Source organism: Siniperca chuatsi, linkage group LG1 (genome assembly GCF_020085105.1).
Source record: "Siniperca chuatsi isolate FFG_IHB_CAS linkage group LG1, ASM2008510v1, whole genome shotgun sequence".
Lineage (NCBI taxonomy): Eukaryota > Metazoa > Chordata > Actinopteri > Centrarchiformes > Sinipercidae > Siniperca > Siniperca chuatsi.
In genome coordinates, this window is record NC_058042.1 from 16,307,543 (window position 1) to 16,326,958 (window position 19,416).

The 19,416-nt window shown below is 40.2% G+C and overlaps 1 protein-coding gene and 2 long non-coding RNA genes across 5 annotated transcripts in view; 1 reads left to right on the plus strand and 2 right to left on the minus strand.

The window, feature by feature from the left end:
• ipo7 (importin 7) lies at window positions 1–17,268 on the plus strand. The gene is made up of 25 exons (XM_044208775.1): window positions 1–209; window positions 2,744–2,825; window positions 5,806–5,959; window positions 6,104–6,262; window positions 6,364–6,520; window positions 6,896–6,985; window positions 7,100–7,194; window positions 7,281–7,365; window positions 7,470–7,604; window positions 7,993–8,092; window positions 8,185–8,261; window positions 8,369–8,485; window positions 9,024–9,113; window positions 9,266–9,431; window positions 9,554–9,714; window positions 10,416–10,544; window positions 12,984–13,050; window positions 13,188–13,313; window positions 13,502–13,599; window positions 13,688–13,783; window positions 13,962–14,182; window positions 14,454–14,662; window positions 14,760–14,966; window positions 15,080–15,196; window positions 16,184–17,268. Exons 1-25 carry the CDS (start codon window positions 126–128, stop codon window positions 16,279–16,281), a joined length of 3,120 nt encoding a protein of 1,039 aa, XP_044064710.1. The 5' UTR covers window positions 1–125; the 3' UTR covers window positions 16,282–17,268.
• Window positions 13,287–14,526, minus strand: LOC122881984. 2 transcript variants are annotated; one of them, XR_006379271.1, is made up of 3 exons: window positions 14,389–14,526; window positions 13,666–13,820; window positions 13,287–13,426 (listed from the first exon to the last, which is right to left on the minus strand). It is a non-coding gene; the product is annotated as an uncharacterized LOC122881984 (long non-coding RNA). The 2 variants fall into 2 exon arrangements; XR_006379269.1 differs by having other exon boundaries at window positions 13,324–13,471.
• Window positions 14,780–19,416, minus strand: part of LOC122881979 — a 6,310-nt gene continuing 1,673 nt past the window's right edge. The window contains exons 1-4 of one of the 2 annotated variants that reach the window (XR_006379266.1): window positions 19,069–19,289; window positions 17,702–17,763; window positions 17,528–17,597; window positions 14,780–14,906 (exon numbers count right to left, since the gene is read on the minus strand). This is a non-coding gene — a long non-coding RNA (uncharacterized LOC122881979). Of the gene's footprint in view, window positions 14,907–17,527; window positions 17,598–17,701; window positions 17,764–19,068; window positions 19,290–19,416 lie in introns of those variants that run through there. The other variant, XR_006379267.1, reaches the window with a different exon arrangement.

Genomic DNA, 19,416 nt, shown 5'->3' on the forward strand with positions numbered 1-19,416 from the left:
GGTACTTTAGTCACTGCTTCCTTTCGCGCCGGGTAACCGGAGAGCCGTGCGTCCATGTGCGCAGTGACTGGGAATTGCTAGACCTCTGAAATATTAAAATCCGAGCCGTAAACAGAGTTTTCATAATGGATCCTGAGTCTTTGGTCGAGGCCCTTCGGGGGACGATGGACCCCAATCTGCGGGAGGCCGCGGAGAGACAGCTGAACGAGGTAAAAGTTGAGATTAGCCGTTAATTGTGATGGAGGTTGTGGCGCGGTCTCGGATCGGGCCTCGGCCGTTCACAACATCAAGATGGTGCGATCACGCAGACGGGGCTCTGCTATGGTTACCTTGAGATCAACACCTAAATTCCGTTACTCCACAAGTATACTGCTTCTTACGGCCTCACCCCTATCACCAGTGTATATTCATTAGCATGAAAAGCATTTTTTTATCACGATGACACACTCGTGTGCCAGTAACCAACGTCAACGTTAGCTTCGTCTTGAGCCAGCTGTGTCGCTAATGCTAAACAAGATAACCCTTCTTGCCTAGCTGAAGAGATAATTGTTAGCTCGTCACACACAGTTTCGGTATAGTTTTGACTAATTTCAGGGCTGACACGACATAAGAATAATACGGCTGGTGTGTTAAACAACAATTGAAGCTTAGTGAAGGTAGGGTATGTGCTAATTACCGTATTTAACAGCAGTATACTGATGCCTAGCCGTGTGGCTAATATCAGCTAGCTAACTTCGCTGCTAGTTGGCGGAGCTACCATAGCTGCTGCTCACGTGTCACTGTGACAAGCCCTGAAGTGATGACATTCTTTAACAACGGATTGGAGTAAGATTAGCCAATTTTTCACAGTTGTTTGCCGTAGACACACTTAATATCTGATCGGTGACTTCATAGCTACTTCGTTAAAAAATATCATAAAACGGAGTTGAACGTTAGCCGAGTACCAAGTGAGCTAACGTTAACGAAGTTAGCAACACTGTCTTGGTTGAGGCAGCAGCCGGACTGAGGAGTTAAAAAGTTGTTGTTTCTTCTCGTGCGCCAGATATGTTATACTTTTGACTTTTAATGATGTAGCCAATAATCAACCTTTGATGGAGGGTTTACAACATTTTTGTTTTCGCCAGCAAAATGATATAAGCTGTAGAAATAAAGTGTCAAAGACATTTAAAGGCTAAGATTGTGACTGAACTGGATAACTGACTATGACTTGAGGCTATGCAGTCAGCTTCATCTGTGCCATTCTGTCCTGATTGACATATAAAAAATAAATAGTATTGACAGTGTCCTACATAAAACAACTTGAAGCCTTCAAGTCATTATTTTAAAAAACTTAACCAGAAGATGTTTGGAGCTCACTGATTCTGGCCTGCATTGGTTGTGGAGATCCATTGAAATGGATGACAGTTATTACATACTAGGGTCTATTTTATGTTTTATATTGAAGAGGTAATAATCCAGTTGTAGCGCATATGTTCATTATGTTATGCCCCAATCAAGTAACCCTTCCTCCATGTTATTGTTTGCAGTGCAAGGTTTTTCACACCCACATGTGGCTTGATAGTGATGGCTCACTTTAATGGCAAAGCTGTGAGAGTGTTCTTACATAGCTAGCTGGAGTTATTCGAGCTCTGTATAAAACAAAAAATCATGTCTTCTGGAGGAGGATGGAGTAAATCTGTTGGTGTGCATAGTTTCTAAATACAGTGCTTTTGTTTAGTCATACACTCTGACTTTGTTTTTCATGGAAACTGGCCAGATAAAAATTGACAAAGGTTTGACAAAAAGCTTAAATACATTACACAACCTTTAAAAATATGTTGATAGATTGGAGCTGCTTTGTGGTTTAAAGCACACATTAAGGAAATAGTGTAAACACTGTTTTTGGAGGAGCTCTGCATGCCAGTATGATGTTTGGAATCAGCTGCATATTTATTACTGACTGGCCATCCAAATGCAAACATCTGATATATCAGTTGGTCATCTCACAATTTATCAACTTTACTACAAGTTCACAAGGACCAACCTAATGCAGCTTTTAGTTCTGGAAGAGGCAGTAACCCCGAAATATATGGATTGTAAACCTGACCTTTAGTCACTTTATCACTTAATCATGTTTCAAATTAGAAAATTCACTTGGATTTGTTATGCCATGGTATTGGTATAACAGACCTGCACTGTTAGCTGGTTAATGTGAGCATCTGCGTTTATGAGACTAGTTAATTTGAACAACTCACTGATGTGGTATCCACCACCAATTTTGTAATTTTCTGACAGCTCTAGAAGCTGTGACGTGCGCTGATGTTTTAAAAATGATGGCGCCCATGGGATTTCTTTGTTTTTATAAACATAATGTAAAAAATGCAACAAAACACAAAATTATTCATCAGTTTTGAAAAGGTAACAACGCAATATCCATTTTTGTTGTCAGTCACAGCGGTGTTTGTATGAGTTAAAGCACCTGAAAGCCAAACATAATGTGGACTCAACTTGCATGTCAAAAATACGACCTCGCAAGTTTCTTTTTGATGGCAGCATATTTACCAAGTAGCTTAAATCCATGGTCATCTCCCTACAGTAGACAGCACTTTACACCAGAACACTGTCAACAACTGGAAGTAGGTTTCATGCAAAGTGGTGTGAAAACTACCTCATACAAAATTGTATGAAAAGTAGGAGCTTTCAAATGTTGTTTCAGTTTCTATAACTGGTTTATATTCACCTGTTTTTCAATTGTGATTTACAGGGTCACACCCAGGTAAACTTTGTGTCCACTCTGCTGCGTGTCACCATGTCTGATCAGCTGGATTTGCCTGTCAGGCAAGCAGGTGAGTCTAAACTTTGACATGAAAAAATGTTCTACAGTTGGTGATGATGTTGTTTATATAAAACTAGATTGAACATAACATGAGCTCTCACTCAAAATAAAGATTCAATCCCTGCTATCTGCTGGTAGCCTAAGGAGTGGGACCAGCACATCTTTGCAGTCAACTGATGTAATCAGAGTTGGGTGAAGGATGAATTTAAAAGCTGAGGTAGAGTTGCCATATGTGCCCTGATTTAAAAAAAATAAATAAAAATAAATAAATAAAATAAAATAAAGTGCATGGGAAAGTAAAAACTATTCTCCCAAACTGTCTAAAAGCAAATACACTGGTTTGCTGATAACATCTGAACACTGTTATTATTGGGATAAATGTTAAATTAATCTGCTTAATGTATTTTCTGCCCCATAAACAATTTAACGCCCCTTGGATAAGACCTTAATATGCTAGGAGACTCGCGCTTAGATTAAGACTGAGATGGATGAGTACTTCACCTTGCCTTCTCACAGCATTTTTACTTTATTTAGTTCAACCCTCTTGAGCATACAGTAGAAAAAATAACACTAGCTAGGAAATTAAATTGTCCATCTCTATTTTCAGTGTTGCTGCCTTGTGTCTTGATAGGTAGCGTTATTTTACAACAACACATAGTCCATGCCCCCATCAGCTGGAGCCACACAAGGTTACGGAAACACCAAGTCACTGTGGCTTACCAATTTATTCTGCATCTGACTCCAATTTTGTTAGATTGCATTATATGAGAACGAGACTAGATATTATCCACGATCCCGAGTTAAACAGGTCACTTACATAAAAGATAATGTAGCAATGATACATGATTCACACTTGTGTTTCTGAGGCTAAAGCACCGCCCTGAAGTGCAGTGGACACGTGGAGTTGGTTAAATATAGTTTGTTTTGCTTTTGTCAAATGCTGCTCTGTGAGGAAGGTGTCAGTGGTGGGAAAAATCAATGTTAAAAGTTAAAATCTTAACCAAAGTTGTTGCAGAAAGTACACAGATAGTATCTGATTCATAGTGTGTCCACCTCCCCAAGTATTCATAGCTGTACTAGCAAATTAAGCTGTTATAGAGCTGTGCTTTGGTGAAATAAATTACTTTTCCAGCTGTAGGAAAAATGTCTGACAGTGTTTAGAGCAGAATAGAGGAGCCCCTCATCCAGACTGCACAAAAGCTGTCAGAATAATATCAAGTGAAGCTGACTAAAACGTACGTTATCTTAATTTATTGTATTGGCACTTTGTCAATCAACTTAGGCTGGTCGGATTGTTGTTCATTTAGTTCCTGTCCTTGATGTTGGTAGGCAGCACAACATGTGGAAACAATCACTCTGCTTCTTTACATTACATAATTTTCAGTGAATAGACTGATCAAATGCATTAAAAGTAGTTGTTTCATAACAGATTTTCTCTAGACAGCATGATTTGAATGTGGGTTTGAGTTGTATTTGAATCCGTATTGGCAGCATGTTCAGTATGTGGTGAGTTTGTGAGATCTCTGCTGCCAACTGAATACAAAGAAGGTACATGACATTTTTTGTGTGGTGGTCAAAGCATTGAATAATGACACTGTCCTCAACAATTGTTAATATTTTGCTGTTGAGTTTTTAAATGTCCTTTTTTTTCTTCTTTTTTTCCTTTGAGGACCACAAATGTCTTTTTAAAACAGACACTAAGGTCAGTTTAGACGACAGCCTCAGTCCGCGCAGTTTTAATATGTTCCTGCGTTTGGACTGGAGCTTCAGTTTACTGATGTTGACAAACACAAAGAAATGTGAGGCTGTGGTGTTATGTTAGAGAATGGCCAATAGGAATAGCAAAGTTTAATAAAGCACCACAGCTGTCTTACCTGAAGCAGGTCATTTTTGATCATTTATTAAACCTGCAGCCATTTCATTCGGCTACTAATTTTCCTCCTGTCCATGAATCTAAGTTTTATGACAGGATCTTAGTGGTTTTGCAGTGTTGGACGATAGTGTAGTTTGGTGGCCATAGGCGGAGGGGAGGGCGTTTAATGCTCTGTCAGCATTGATAGCCAGCAGTGTAGACATTTGTGTCAGCAGTCTGATGTCTGCCTCCCAGCCCTCACTCCTCTGCTCCCTCAGATGCCTCTCCCTGCGAGCCACCAAACTCAGTGGGGCCCCACATTGTAGATGTGAACCCAACTGACACCCTTGTGCCACATTCAAAACTACCGAACTACAGATGGAAGAATTTATTTCTGCAGCCTAGGCTTTAGATGGTTCTGAATTTACACTACTGTGTTGTACACACTCATAATGATGTAAATGCAGTCAATTTAACGGGTGCACATTTGGGAGTTACATGAGGTTGTACACCAACTGAATGCTTAAAACCTTACATAGCGGCTTAGTTACTTTGATACTCCTCTGGAAAGCAGCTTGCAGATGAACTAGAATCACCAGCAGATTCTGGTATTTTCTCTTAGAGATGGAGAGCTGAATGTTTCTATTCTAATGTGCAGCAAAGTATCAGGGTTTTTTTTGGGGGGGTGGGGGTAATTTTGATTTGTCAAACTTCAAATCAATATGATTAATACATCAATAAAATTCTATTCACCAATGGGTGGGTGTGTTTTTAAAAATCTAGGTCACAAACATTTTTGCCAAAGTCAAACATCTCACACATTTACAGGTTTTTGTATCTTGCAAACAACTGGAGATCCAAAATGGACCCCAGTTTTGCTTTTAGGTGAGGTGCACATCACATGGCAGTCCCACAAATGGCTGCTTGGTCATGTGACTTTCTCCACCTTGTATAGCTTGGTGGTTTCATAAATAAGCTATTTCACTTAACACTAGGGGTTGGTGTAATGGGCAAAAAATAACCTAATATTTCAGCATTTTAGTGATATTTGTCAACATTCATACATTTGTGGTGGCTTTCAAGTCTGTGCTCTGAAAGTGCCACAAAGGGCTGATCCTTGTTTTCTCTCTCCGTCTAGGTGTGATTTACCTTAAAAACATGATAACCCAGCACTGGAATGATGGAGATGTTTCAGCCACAGAGACGCCTGTCAATAACATCCCTGATGAGGACAGGCAGTTTATTCGAGACAACATAGTGGAAGCCATCATCCACTCCCCCGAGCGCATCAGGTAACCACACGGCCTGCTGACTGAGTACTGTGAGAGGAGCTCAGGAGTTTTGCTCGTCCCAGTCACTCTTTTCCACTTCACATACAGTATTCTGTCACTTTCTAAAACACCCAATCTAAAACTGCCCCTTTGGAACACTTTTAGGGTCCAGTTGACAACATGTATCCACCACATGATCAAGCATGACTACCCCGGCAAGTGGACGACCATCGTGGACAAGATTGGCTTCTACCTACAGTCAGACAACAGTGGAGGATGGCTGGGCATCTTGCTTTGCCTTTACCAGCTTGTCAAAAACTATGAGTAAGTCGGGGTTCTCAATCTTATTTTCATATTGTACTATACAATATGAAACAATATGGCATGGGGTTAACACTGTGCTTGCGTGGCTGTGTGTGAAACAGATATAAGAAGCCAGAAGAGCGTCAACCTCTGGTGGCGGCCATGCACATCTTCATGCCCATGCTGAAAGAACGCTTCATCCAGCTGCTCCCGGACCACTCCAGTGACTCTGTCCTCATACAGAAACAGATCTTCAAAATTCTCTATGCCCTCTTCCAGGTAATGTCACAACAGCTAACATATTCTTAGCTGGGGTCTGCTTTCTTCTCTTTGTGTTTGGATTGATTCTTTTTATTGCTATTTTCTCCTCTTTTTTTAATTTTTTTTATTTATTTATTTATTTTTAAGTCAAAGAACATGATGGTGGTAACCTTCACTATATTTTCAAAACTTTCCAAACATTTACTCTTAAAGTTGTGCTCAGCCAGTGCTGAAAAAGCACAACTAGTGTTGGAAATAAGTTTGGTTTGGTGATTGAAATCAGAATTTTATTCTTAAATCTATAATTCCCCCTTTTGACATGAACATATCTAAAAATCTGGTATAATTAGAGTAAGATCTTGTGTTTTTAACCCAACTTGTCTGTCTCCACAGTACAACCTACCCCTGGAACTCATCAACAGACAGAACCTGACAGAATGGATGGAGATCCTGAAGACAGTGGTGGACAGAGATGTTCCTCCGGTAAGACGAAAAAATGAATTCACACCGCACTAATATTGCTAATCACTCCTTACAAATTGTTTGGTTTCCAAGATGTTCTCCACAAGCTGACAACGTTGTCCTTGGTCTGTGCAGGAGACGATGCAGATAGATGAAGATGAGCGGCCTGAGCTGCCATGGTGGAAGTGTAAGAAGTGGGCCCTTCACATCTTGGCTCGGCTGTTTGAGAGGTAAAAATCCAATAATTGTTCCCTTAACTTGTTTGATAAATCGTACACACGTTTATCAATAACATTCACTATATTAAACCGTTCAGGTATGGAAGCCCAGGCAACACAACCAAAGAGTATGCAGAGTTTGCTGATCTTTTCCTCAAGGAATATGCAGTTCCTGCTCAGCAGGTAAGAACTTGAGTCTAACAGAAGAGCTGCTGCTATAATTACACCTTCTGAAATGTATGCACCTCCATAAATATAAGGACTTTCTTTGTACATTTGTCTACCAGGTGCTGCTGAAAGTCTTATACCAGTACAAGGAAAAGCAATATGTGGCTCCCAGAGTACTCCAACAGACACTCAACTACATCAACCAGGGCATAGCACATGCTCTGACGTGGAGAAACCTGAAACCACACATCCAGGTATAAATAAAGCATGTTTGACTATCCAGTAAACATTTCACAACACTGTATATGACAAGTCTTAGATGTTGTGCAATAACAACATTGTGAAACTATATTTGTTTTGATGGACTGATTGTCACTGGTAGAAGTATTAAGCTAAAGCACTGCCAATCGATATTGGTTCAGCCAACAGATGAAAGAAGCAGTACTATATGAAAGTCAATACTTGTATAGAGTTTTAAACTGATATTTTACCATTTAAAACTCGTTCTCAGTTCAACAATCTGCAGTGGTAGCTCAGTATCTGTAGTTATTGGAAAGTGTAGAATGCAATACTTTTACAACAAGTGTGTTGTAACAAACTGATAATGCAACTCCGATTGTGACTTTTTATTTTGTTTTTCAGGGCATCATTCAGGATGTGGTTTTCCCCCTCATGTGTTACACAGACAGTGATGAGGAACTGTGGCAGGAGGATCCATACGAGTACATCCGGATGAAGTTTGGTAAGCAGAGAAAGTTGGTGCCTGTAGTCCAAAATGAATCCTATGCATCAGTGATGACTAACAATTTATCCGATCTCTGCTGTCCCATTTAGACGTATTCGAGGACTTCATCTCTCCAACAACAGCAGCCCAGACACTCCTCTTCACTGCCTGCAACAAGAGGAAAGAGGTGAGTTGAAATAATTTTGTGGTTAATTTCTTTGAAACTTTAATTTTTGTTTAGTTAGAAAAAAGTTCCCATAATGGAAAAATAAAACGTCCTCTTACTCCGTGTAGGTGCTGCAAAAGACTATGGGCTTCTGCTACCAGATTCTCACTGATCCCACCTCTGACCCCAGGAAAAAGGATGGTGCCCTCCACATGATTGGCTCTTTGGCTGAAATCCTGCTGAAGGTAAACAGTGCTCAGCTGTTTTAACGAATTCTTTGACAATCCTCTTTTTTACACACAGATTAAAAGACATTTGATTTTGAGCAAAACGGGTGTTGAAAATCCTGTTTGCTGCACCATGTTACAAATGTTCATCGCACCTTCCTGTTTTTACCATGGCTGCGCTCATGAGCATTCAGTCATAAATGATGGTTTCTGGGGCAAGGGATGATTTTGCAAAAGTTGGTTTAGCTACGAGCTATTAGCGATGTTGAAAACTGCGGTTTGCCTACTTACAGCCTCGCTGGCTTGGCATTGTTTTGTTGAAGCCTATTTTAATATTTCATAGCTGTGGACCAACTATTCAAGTGCTATTACTGTAGAGTTGTCATTAACCAATTTACCCAAATTCAGTCTGAACAGACTCTTTCTAGAAAGTATCTTACAAGCCGTAGATGGATGTTTGTTCAAATAGAAAATGCTAAATGTACAGGATAAGTGTTGTAAATTGTGTTTGGCTGCCTTGTGAAACTTGACAGTTTTTATTTATTTTTCTACACAGAAAAAAATTTATAAGGACCAGATGGAGTTCATGCTGCAGAATCATGTCTTCCCCTTGTTCCGTAGTGAACTCGGCTACATGAGAGCCAGAGTAAGTGATTTCCTAACAGTGAGCGATAAGACTTAAACATTTCTGAATAAAGTGGCTTTGAATTAACACAACCTTGTTATATTTCACAGTACTTTTGATTTTGTACATTTTGCTTTTAATGCCACATTTTCTCAACATCTGTTTTCACGTAGGCCTGCTGGGTGCTGCATTACTTCTGTGAGGTGAAGTTCAAAAGTGACCAGAACCTGCAGACGGCTCTTGAGCTGACCCGCCTTTGTCTAATCAATGACAACGAGATGCCAGTTAAGGTGGAGGCTGCCATTGCCCTGCAGGTTCTCATCAGCAACCAGGAGAAAGGTGAGCAAGTAATGCCGTGTAGCTCATGTTTTACGAACTTCACTTTATACAATATTTCTTTAAGACTGTGTAATTTAGTAGTAGTTTTCTTTGGGTGTCTAAACGTATGTGTTATTCTTTAGCCAAAGAATACATCACCCCCTTCATCCGGCCAGTGATGCAGGCACTCCTGCACATTGTCAGGGAGACGGAGAACGATGACCTCACCAATGTCATACAGAAGATGATCTGTGAATACAGTGAGGAAGTCACTCCAATTGCAGTAGAGATGACACAGCACTTGGTAAGTGCAGTCGGTAAAGAGGCTACATGTTGCTGTCGTTATTCCACATGATACCATCACTGAGTGGCCAAATAAACTCCCCCTATGGCTTCTATGAAAGAGTAGAACTGCGATCCCAAGGAAAACACAAATATCTAAGTCATCAAATTCAAAAATGATCCGTAATACTTACATTACAAACAGATTTCATTCAGATGAAGTACAAGCAACCAAGATAAGTCGCTCAGAGTAATCCAAAAAGAAACAATGGTCTGATTTTTACCTAAAAATTTAAACAAAAATGGCAACTACATATCCAAGTTAAGGTACCAGGATTATAATTGTCTTGCCAAATAGCTGGAAAACATTTTGCTTTTCTTCTTTTTAGCTTTCAGAAATTTATAATAACTTGTGCAGTCAATTGCACAGCAGCTCTTAACAATTTTAGCAGTTTTCCATTTATTTGCCACGTGACTGCACTGATAGCAGATGGCGAATGTTTGCATGTTGGCTACTCAAAGTGACTGAAGCAAGTTCAATGTATGGTGATGTCACATGCATACCCTCTATAATGCTTTTAAGCTAAAGCTACGATCAAATAGTTTTCTTTTATTCAATGTGGAGAGAAGAAATCAGTCTTCCTGTCTGATGGTGAAATGTATGGATACTAGTCTAAGTCCACAGACACGATCATAATAGTCTCTTTGTTCGCTCTTTGACAGGCTATGACGTTCAACCAGGTGATTCAGACGGGGCCTGATGAGGAAGGTGGAGATGACAAGGCTGTGACGGCTATGGGCATCCTCAACACCATTGACACATTGCTAAGTGTGGTGGAGGACCACAAAGAGGTTAGCAGCATAGCCACTAAGCATGCTGCCCCCACACACACGCGCGCACACACTCTCCTGGCTGATCACTCATCTCGGTGCCACTTCAGAATCAGCTCTGATCTGCTGCAACACACTTTTTAGCCACCCACCAACTCCTGGGAACACGCTCTGTTCTCACCATGTTCAAAATGACTCAGAGGCTGAGGCAGACGCTAGAAATAGTGCCAGGGCACGCTGCCACCATGTCTGCCGTAACATAGGACTGCTGGTGCTCGAAGCCAAGAAGCCATTAGATTTGAGCATTGCTTCACACTGAGAATTTTTTATTGCATAACAGTTCAGTAGTTTAGGTTTCAGCGGTGTACAGCACTTTGCTACAAAGAACTGGAATTATTTTTATTTGACCAGTGAATTTTGTATAGATGGACATTTTACCTTTTCAGTTGGTGTAGATACATTAGAGGGCAGGTGACATTACAGGGCGGACACATCAAGAACATGAAAAAACAATGATGAAGAGGTGCTTATCCTCATTGCTTCTAGTTGATTTGACTCAAAATAATAATTTACTCATTCATTAAATTCATAGGTTTTTTTTTTCATACCTTACTTTTTGATGATGTTTTCAATGTAGCAAGGATAGCTAATAATAATAATAGTAGAATCACATTTTTAAAAACTGAATCCTGAAATTATGCTTATCTTGCAAAATTCCCTTTTTTATATAACATTCAGTTTTATACAGTTAAAATGTCCTTTGAAACGTGTCATCAATGTTATTTGTATAGCACATTTCATACATAGGTAAACACTGTGCTTTACAGCAAAACATGGACAAAATTAAATATATTAAATAATTATACATATTAAATTTAAGATAGAAAACACATACTCCACATTAATACAATATCCTTTCAGCCACCCATACAACGCACACGCATACATAAAATAGTTTTGTTTGTTTTTTTTATATAACCCCATCACACATGGATTACAGCAGACACATACACACTCTACCAAAAGCCTGAGCAAAAAGCAATGTTTTAAGACTGCTTTTAAAAGAAGATACAGTTGCAGCAGATCTCAGGTCATCAGGCAGTTTGTTCCAGAGAACAGCACCATAGTAACTAAAAGCGCCTTCACCTGATTTTAGTTTTAATTCTAGGTGCATTTAGGAGACACATGCTTGATGATCTGAGGGATCTCATTGGGTCTATAGCCAGTGAGAAGGTCTGAAATATATTTAGGGGCCATACCATTTAGGGCCTTGTAAACGAGCAGCAATATCTTAGTCAGTTCTGTACTGTACCGGCAGCCAGTGAAGTGTTTTCAGTACAGGTGTAATGTGTTGTATTTTCAAAGTCCCAGTTAGCACTCTGCTGGAGCTGGAGCCTACCTGTTGTCTTTTTGGGAAGTCCTGCAAAAAGGGCATTACAGTAATATAATCTGCTGGAGATGAATGCACGGACCAATTTTTCAGAGTCAGAATGGGACCGGAAGCTCCTGAGTTTGGAAATGTTTTTTAAATGGTAGAAAGCTGTCTTTGTAATAGTGGTGATGTGATGCTGGAAGTTAAGATTGGCATCAATTATAACACTCAGGTTTCTAGAGAAAATTATGATAAGATGGATACAATCTCTGGCCTTTGTACTTTTGGACCTACTTCAGTTTTCTCAAAGCTCCAGACAGAAATACTCACAACTCTCCTGTTACTATAGCAAACATCTCAACAACAGCATATCTGGCAAACTAGAAAGTAAGCTGAATGTCCGTGGGCAAGCAATTTTAAAGTTACCTGACACACAAATCATGGCTGCAATAGTGTTGTGTAGCACAGTCCAAGCCACTCTGTTTATTTCCCATTTACAGAGCCAGGGCTGTGTACAAACACCAGATTTATTTTCAGCGCACACAGTGAACGAACAGCTAGTGGACCGTGAGGAGATATTCACTGAATTTAACAAAAAGAATATTATGTATTGAATTAGATCACAAACCTCACCCTTTTAAGTGGTTTCTCAGCAGCATTGTGTGTGTATATAAAACTAAATAAGTGCTTAACAAATACAAACAAAATTAAGAGTCTTGTATTGGTTGATACACCACAACATTTATACAAAGCTTTGGTCACGACAGAATCAGAAATACTTTATTGATCCCCGAGGGGAAACTCTTTTGCTACAGCAGCTCACTATCACGTGTGTGTGTGTGTGTACACACTAATAGAAGTACTAAGCAAAAAATATAATACAGGTCAGAAAATAAATTGAGTACCAAGTGGGTATAAGTATAAAATGTGTGAAGTACAAAGTAGGTTTACCAGTTGTTGATGATTATACGGTATAAAGTAATAGTGCATGAACTGTCAAGTTAAATGTAGCTTTATCAGACAGCTTTATCTTCTTAAATTTATTATATTGATTAAATCCTCAATGCCTTTTAACCCTCTTGTTTCAGATCACCCAGCAGCTGGAGGGTATCTGTCTGCAGGTGATTGGCACTGTGCTGCAGCAACATGTACTGGGTAAGCAGGACTAGTCCTTCCTGTGCTTCCACATTCCACCTGCATGTTACATTAAAACTCTTTGCCTCCCTAAGAGATGGCTTATTGATAATAAACAGACTATATTTATATCCTGTGACTCACTTTTCTCCCTCCAGAGTTCTATGAGGAGATCCTGTCCTTGGCTCACAGCCTGACCTGCCAGCAGGTGTCGCCACAGATGTGGCAGCTCCTTCCACTGGTGTATGAAGTCTTCCAGCAGGATGGATTTGACTACTTCACAGGTATGTGCTTGGCTTTGAACCAGTGTTTACGTTCATATTAAAATGCTTAGTCGGTTTCTGTGAGGTATAAAGAAGAGCACTGGTACCGGATCCATACTCTGTAAGCCAATATCCTGAGTTTAGAGAGAAAGTGGGGATTTGTTTTCCTGTAAATTCAGCTGTGTGAAAAGTAAATGATTCTGTTTCAGATATGATGCCTCTTCTTCACAACTATGTCACAGTTGACACAGATACACTCCTGTCTGACACCAAATACCTAGAGATCATCTATAGCATGTGCAAGAAGGTAAAATGGTGCAGTTGATAATACTGTGTTTTCAAGATAATTATTTGTGGCGATTAGGAGGTTTACCTGACCGTGTCACTTCACACAGGTCCTGACAGGTGATCCAGGCGAGGACCCAGAGTGCCATGCAGCCAAGCTGCTGGAGGTGATCATTCTGCAGTGCAAAGGTCGTGGCATTGACCAGGTCAGTGTCTAACTAATGTACACCTCAATCTGGTAATCTGAAAAGATACAACTGCAGAGACTTAATACTGCGACTTAATCTGCAGGATGCAGTCCCTCCTGAAATTGAAATAATTCTAATGTAATATTGCTAATACACACTTTTGCTCTATTGAACATTGAACTTGCTGCTGTTGCAGGTTGTGCCCTTGTTTGTGGCTGCTGCATTGGAGCGTTTGACGCGGGAGGTGAAGACCAGCGAGCTGAGGACTATGTGCCTGCAGGTGGCCATCGCTGCACTTTACTACAGCCCCCCTCTTCTCCTCAACACTTTGGAGAATCTACGCTTTCCAAACAACACTGAGCCTATCACTAACCACTTCATAACCCAGTGGCTCAAAGACGTCGACTGCTTCCTTGGGTAAGAGTTTGATGTTTATCTCAACAGTGTAAATTATCACTACAGCATACTTGGTCCTGACTGCTAAAACAATTAACGGTTTCTGAATTTCTCAGTAAATGCCTTGACCCTGGTTTTAACGAAAGAAACTAGTCATTCATTTTCACACTTGTCAAATTAATACTTTCATTGCAATAAATCTTTTATTTTAATAATGACATGCTTACTTAGTATATGACCAACAGCCAAAGTTATCAGCTATCAGTAATTTCACTTTCTGTTCCCCTCACAGCCTCCACGACAGGAAGATGTGCATTCTCGGTCTTTGTGCTCTCATTGACCTCGAGCACAGGCCTCAGGCTGTCAACCAGGTGGCCGGCCAGCTTCTTCCAGCAGCCATCCTACTGTTCAATGGCCTCAAGAGGGCGTACGCCTGTCGAGCAGAGCATGAGAATGACGATGATGAAGATGGGGAAGATGGAGAAGAGGAGGACGACAACGGTAAGGCTTAAGCGTTTGATGTACTCAGTGTTGCATCAGTTAACGTGTGAATTAAGTGATGTTGAAAGGTGTTCCCTTAACTTCTGGATGAATGTAGCTGAGCTGGGCAGTGACGAGGATGACATCGATGAAGATGGCCAGGAGTACCTGGAGATGCTGGCGAAGCACGCAGGAGAGGACGGAGATGATGAAGACTGGGAGGAGGACGATGCTGAGGAGACGGCACTTGAGGGCTACACTACAGCTGTAGATGATGAAGACAACTTAGTGGACGAGTATCAGATCTTCAAAGCCATACTACAGAGTAAGACGACAACCTGTTGTGTTAATCACACTCTTGCAAAATGAAATGGTTTAGTAAAACACAATGTGTCCTTGATGTACTTTGATGACTAATCTGACTTTACTGTGATGCAGATATCCAGAGCCGTGACCCAGCATGGTACCAGGCACTAACACAGGCCCTTGACGAGGACCAGGGCAAACACCTTCATGACATTGGCACGCTTGCAGACCAGAGACGGGCAGCACATGGTGAGCACCAGCAGAGAACGTACCTCAATATTCCCATTAAACTCGGATGCGGCAATTCAGTGTGACAATAAAGCCATTTTTTACATGCTACTATTTCCTGCTTTTTTGTTATTTATATTGTTGCTTTTCTTTTTCTTTTTCTTTTTTTTAAGTGTGAATGTTCTTACTAATGCATTTTCATCTATACATTTACCTGGAATAAAAAGTTCTATAGTATACATAGCCTCTACCCAATTACACTCCAGTCTAGCGGATTGAAATCAGCTGCTGTTGTGCCATATATATATATATATATTTTATGCGCGCATGCATAAAAACATGAGTCTGGGATGATGAAAAATCACATTTTCACCTCCAAAATAACAAGTGTGTGTTGTAATACTGATTCAATAGTAAAATATATTGTGGAGTGCCCTGCCTGACCATGCTTGTGAGCCAAAGTGGTGGCCTAGGAGGTTTAGCGGGCTGATAGTGAACCACAATGTCCCAAGATCGAGTCTGGCTGGGGACTTTTTGCATGTTGTTCCTCATCTCTCTCACCTCGTTTCCTGTTATCTCTCTGTTTACTAATAAAGCCATAAAATGCCCCCCAAAATATATATATATTATAATATTTTTTTTTTTTTTTTTTTATTTGATCACGCTGAGCAGCAGACAAAGCTGTGCCAGAATCTGGTGTGGTCTGGACGTCTTTTACAGCCAGCCTTGCAAGCCTTCAACACCTGAGCTGAGAACAGCAGAGTGGTGTGCAGAGGGTGAAGAAAACAGGATATCTCATCCTGTTTCCATTTCAGTTAGATTGACAGGCTAAGGAGTTTTACAATCCTGGTCATGCCTTACTCTTCAAATGACAACATGAAATTTGACTTCCTGGCGGTCAAAATGTCCAACTTTTAGGGGGCGGTCTAGCGCCAGCTGTGTAGTAAATTAACACGTTCCCTCCCATGTTTTGATTTTTAAGTACTGTTGCTTATTATCTAATTGCAGAATCCAAGATGATTGAGAAACACGGCGGGTACAAGTTCACCGCGCCAGTGGTGCCATCTACTTTCAACTTTGGAGGCACTGCTCCAGGAATGAATTGAGTCATCTGTTCTACTTTTTATTACTCTGTGACTGATTGTAGTGAAGTGAAAAAAAGCTTGTGTTGTTCCCTTAAGTAGTGGTTCAGAACTGGTTCTTCTCAGTCATTCTTCAATCTGTCAAATGGGAAAATAGCACCAGAAGACGTGGGAAAGCAACCAAAATGCAACCAATGGCTGGGGAAAACAAACCAAGAACTTGAGCACGATGCAAGAGAAGAAGCTCTGAACAACGTTGTCTTCTGGAGCCCAGTGTGGAAGGGGATACCATGACGGCAACTCTTTTGTTTTGTTTTTTCTTCCCACTCAAACAAAATTGGGGGATTAACTGTTAGAAATTGATAATGGGACTAAATATTTCATTATCACTGTTGTGGCCAAATGGCCGTAATATGATTATACCTCTGGTAGTGGTGATATATACGTTATTTTCTGCATAAACAAACACTCGTGTTTATGTACATACAAGCCAAGGTTATTGATTTTTCAAGTAGCCTTGAAAAACAACCAGAGGCATTTGTAAGGTGTTAACAGGTGTATTCATATGTAGCATATTGGATACTTCATAGCACTATGTGATGCCTGATCTCTGTAAATTAATGACTAGCACTTTCATATTGTTCAGGTCTCCTAGCCTTCTGTATCAGACTGCAAATTTTTTAAATTGAAGACTATTTAAAATGAAAACAGCTGTAACTTTGTTACTTTGCAAGCGACTTCTGGTAATGGCTGGTTGTCATGCATCTGGTTACAGAGTGGATCGGTGGGCAACTCGGAAACATTATTGATTTCAGGAAAAAAGAGAATGCTCTTGGTGTTCAGTATGGCTACAGGACATGTGTTTTTGAGCACTGAAAGTACAATTGAATACATCATTGAAGCATGTACAATTGGACTTATCGTGAAGGTCTCAAGCTTTTGGTTGGTGTATGGATGAACCATCTATATATACAACAACATATTAAAAAAAAAAAAAAAAAGCTAAGGGAATTCATGACCATGAGTTTTTCCTTATATAGGCACATTTCTTCTCTCTGCTTTATGAATTTATCTTATAAGTAACTGGTTAATGCCTGTCCACTCCTGTGATCACAGAATCTGTCATTTGTGTGGGGTTTTTTGGACATTGTCATATACTGTATTTGTACACATAAGCCTGGTTAGAAGTTTTGGCCCTCAACGCAGCAGCTCTGAGGGGGAAAAAAAAAAAAATCTAATCAAAGAATTACTGGAACAACTTGATACTAACGTTTTCCTCGTGTCAGAGACGGGCAGCCCTGTGAGTCGTCCAGCAACCTTGTAGAAAGACACAACACGCACTGGACACAAACAAGGCCCTTTTCAGAGAACACATTTTAACATGTCACACAAGGAAAATCACAAGTCTAAATAATATAATGAACAATGGCTGAATTCCATTTACCTGCTCAGGGTCCTGGTATTCTGCATGTTGGCTGACTCACTCTGTCATGGCTTACTGGGACACTTGAATAAAACAGAACCATTATTAATAATAGTAAAATGTGCTTTTCCTACACTGACAAATCAAAATGTCTGCTGTGAAAAAGGCCCATTACCAAACACTATCAGCTGACATGATGCCTTAAAGTGGTATTACCTATTTCTTGGGGCCTTGTTTTGTGTCAAAGTAGAGTTTTAACGCCTTCATTCTTTCGGATTTGTTCTTGTATTCTGTATATATTTTTTTATAAGTATGTGATCAGTTTAACACACAGCAAATCTAGTATTGTAGCATAGAGAATGGGAGGAACAGGGGTTAAGTCAGCTCATTTTTACCCTGGACCTCGCTATGCGTTTAACGTGGCTGTACCCAAAATGCTTGATTTTGGCCAATTAAGGGTCAAATTCAGTTTCCTGCCCCTCAAAATTTCTTCAGGATCCCTACACAGTATGGAAAAGTATGGGATTTGATTTTAGTCATTTCCAGGTCTGGATAAGTATGGAAAAATGAAAAGATCATGGAATATTATTTGTGTTTCCAGACTATTGCCCCTATTCTGTTTTCTAAAAAAAAAAAAAAAAATGATCATACGAGCAGGGTGTTTTTCGTGGCGTTTGGAGCAGGCAGCCAGCACAGCTAAAATGTTTACCACTGTGTGAGGAAGCGCAGGCCAGAGCGCAGTGGCGCCCCTGGACATTTTCATAGGGGGTGCCAGATGGGGCCAGTGAAAATCTTGGGGTGGCCCGCCAAAACCAAAAGCCATAACTGAATTTCAGGAATTCTATTATGCTGTTGTAGTAAATAGACTAGTTGAAAACAATGTTTATATGAGAGTTAAGGAATCGCATACTGATATACTTTGGTTTCTTATTTTACATTTAATGTTACTAATTATCTGATGTGCATAGACTAATACCAGTACAGTTAACATTTTGAGTTCCACAACAATCCTGTTTTAATGTGTTATGTGTCTGTATATACACGTTAGATGACTCATTGTTCTTCAAATAGGCTTGTTGTCCTTTCCCTTAAAAAGAGAAATATACAGCTTTAATTTGAAGGAGTACATTCATTGTAAGGAACAAAACATTTATTAGCAACAAGCCTACTGAAGTTTCGAAACACCACACAGAGGCCTCCAGTTATTTTAAATACAGCTTTATTCGGCTGTTGCTGTGTCTTTTCGTAAACAAAAATATATATGTCTACAAATGAAAAACAAAACAGAAAAAGCATCATCATGGACTACAATATACATTTTACTATAGCCTACTCACAGCCTGATTTCAACTCATTATTCAGAAGCATATTATGCATATGCAACTTACAGTGAGGAGGCCAGCGATTGTATCAGGGTGGCCGTGGCCCGCCCTTGGCGCCGCCACTGCCAGAGCGAGCTTGATGTCGTCGAAAGCAAAACAAGACTGAGCGACGCACACTACGCAGAGCTGCCTCTACGCCTGTACGTCACATCCTGTAAAACGGCTCTGCCCCAAGTGCCTTATAACTACCAAACCCTGACAAATGCGGCAACATCTTTGCATATACACACACACATAGCATCACAAGTAACCAAAGCTTGTCTGAACATTGACTTGTGCAGTGATGTAGCCTAAGTTATCAGAAAAGTCAACGGACTATATTTTCTGCGTAAGGAAACCGTCCCTTTATGGCTG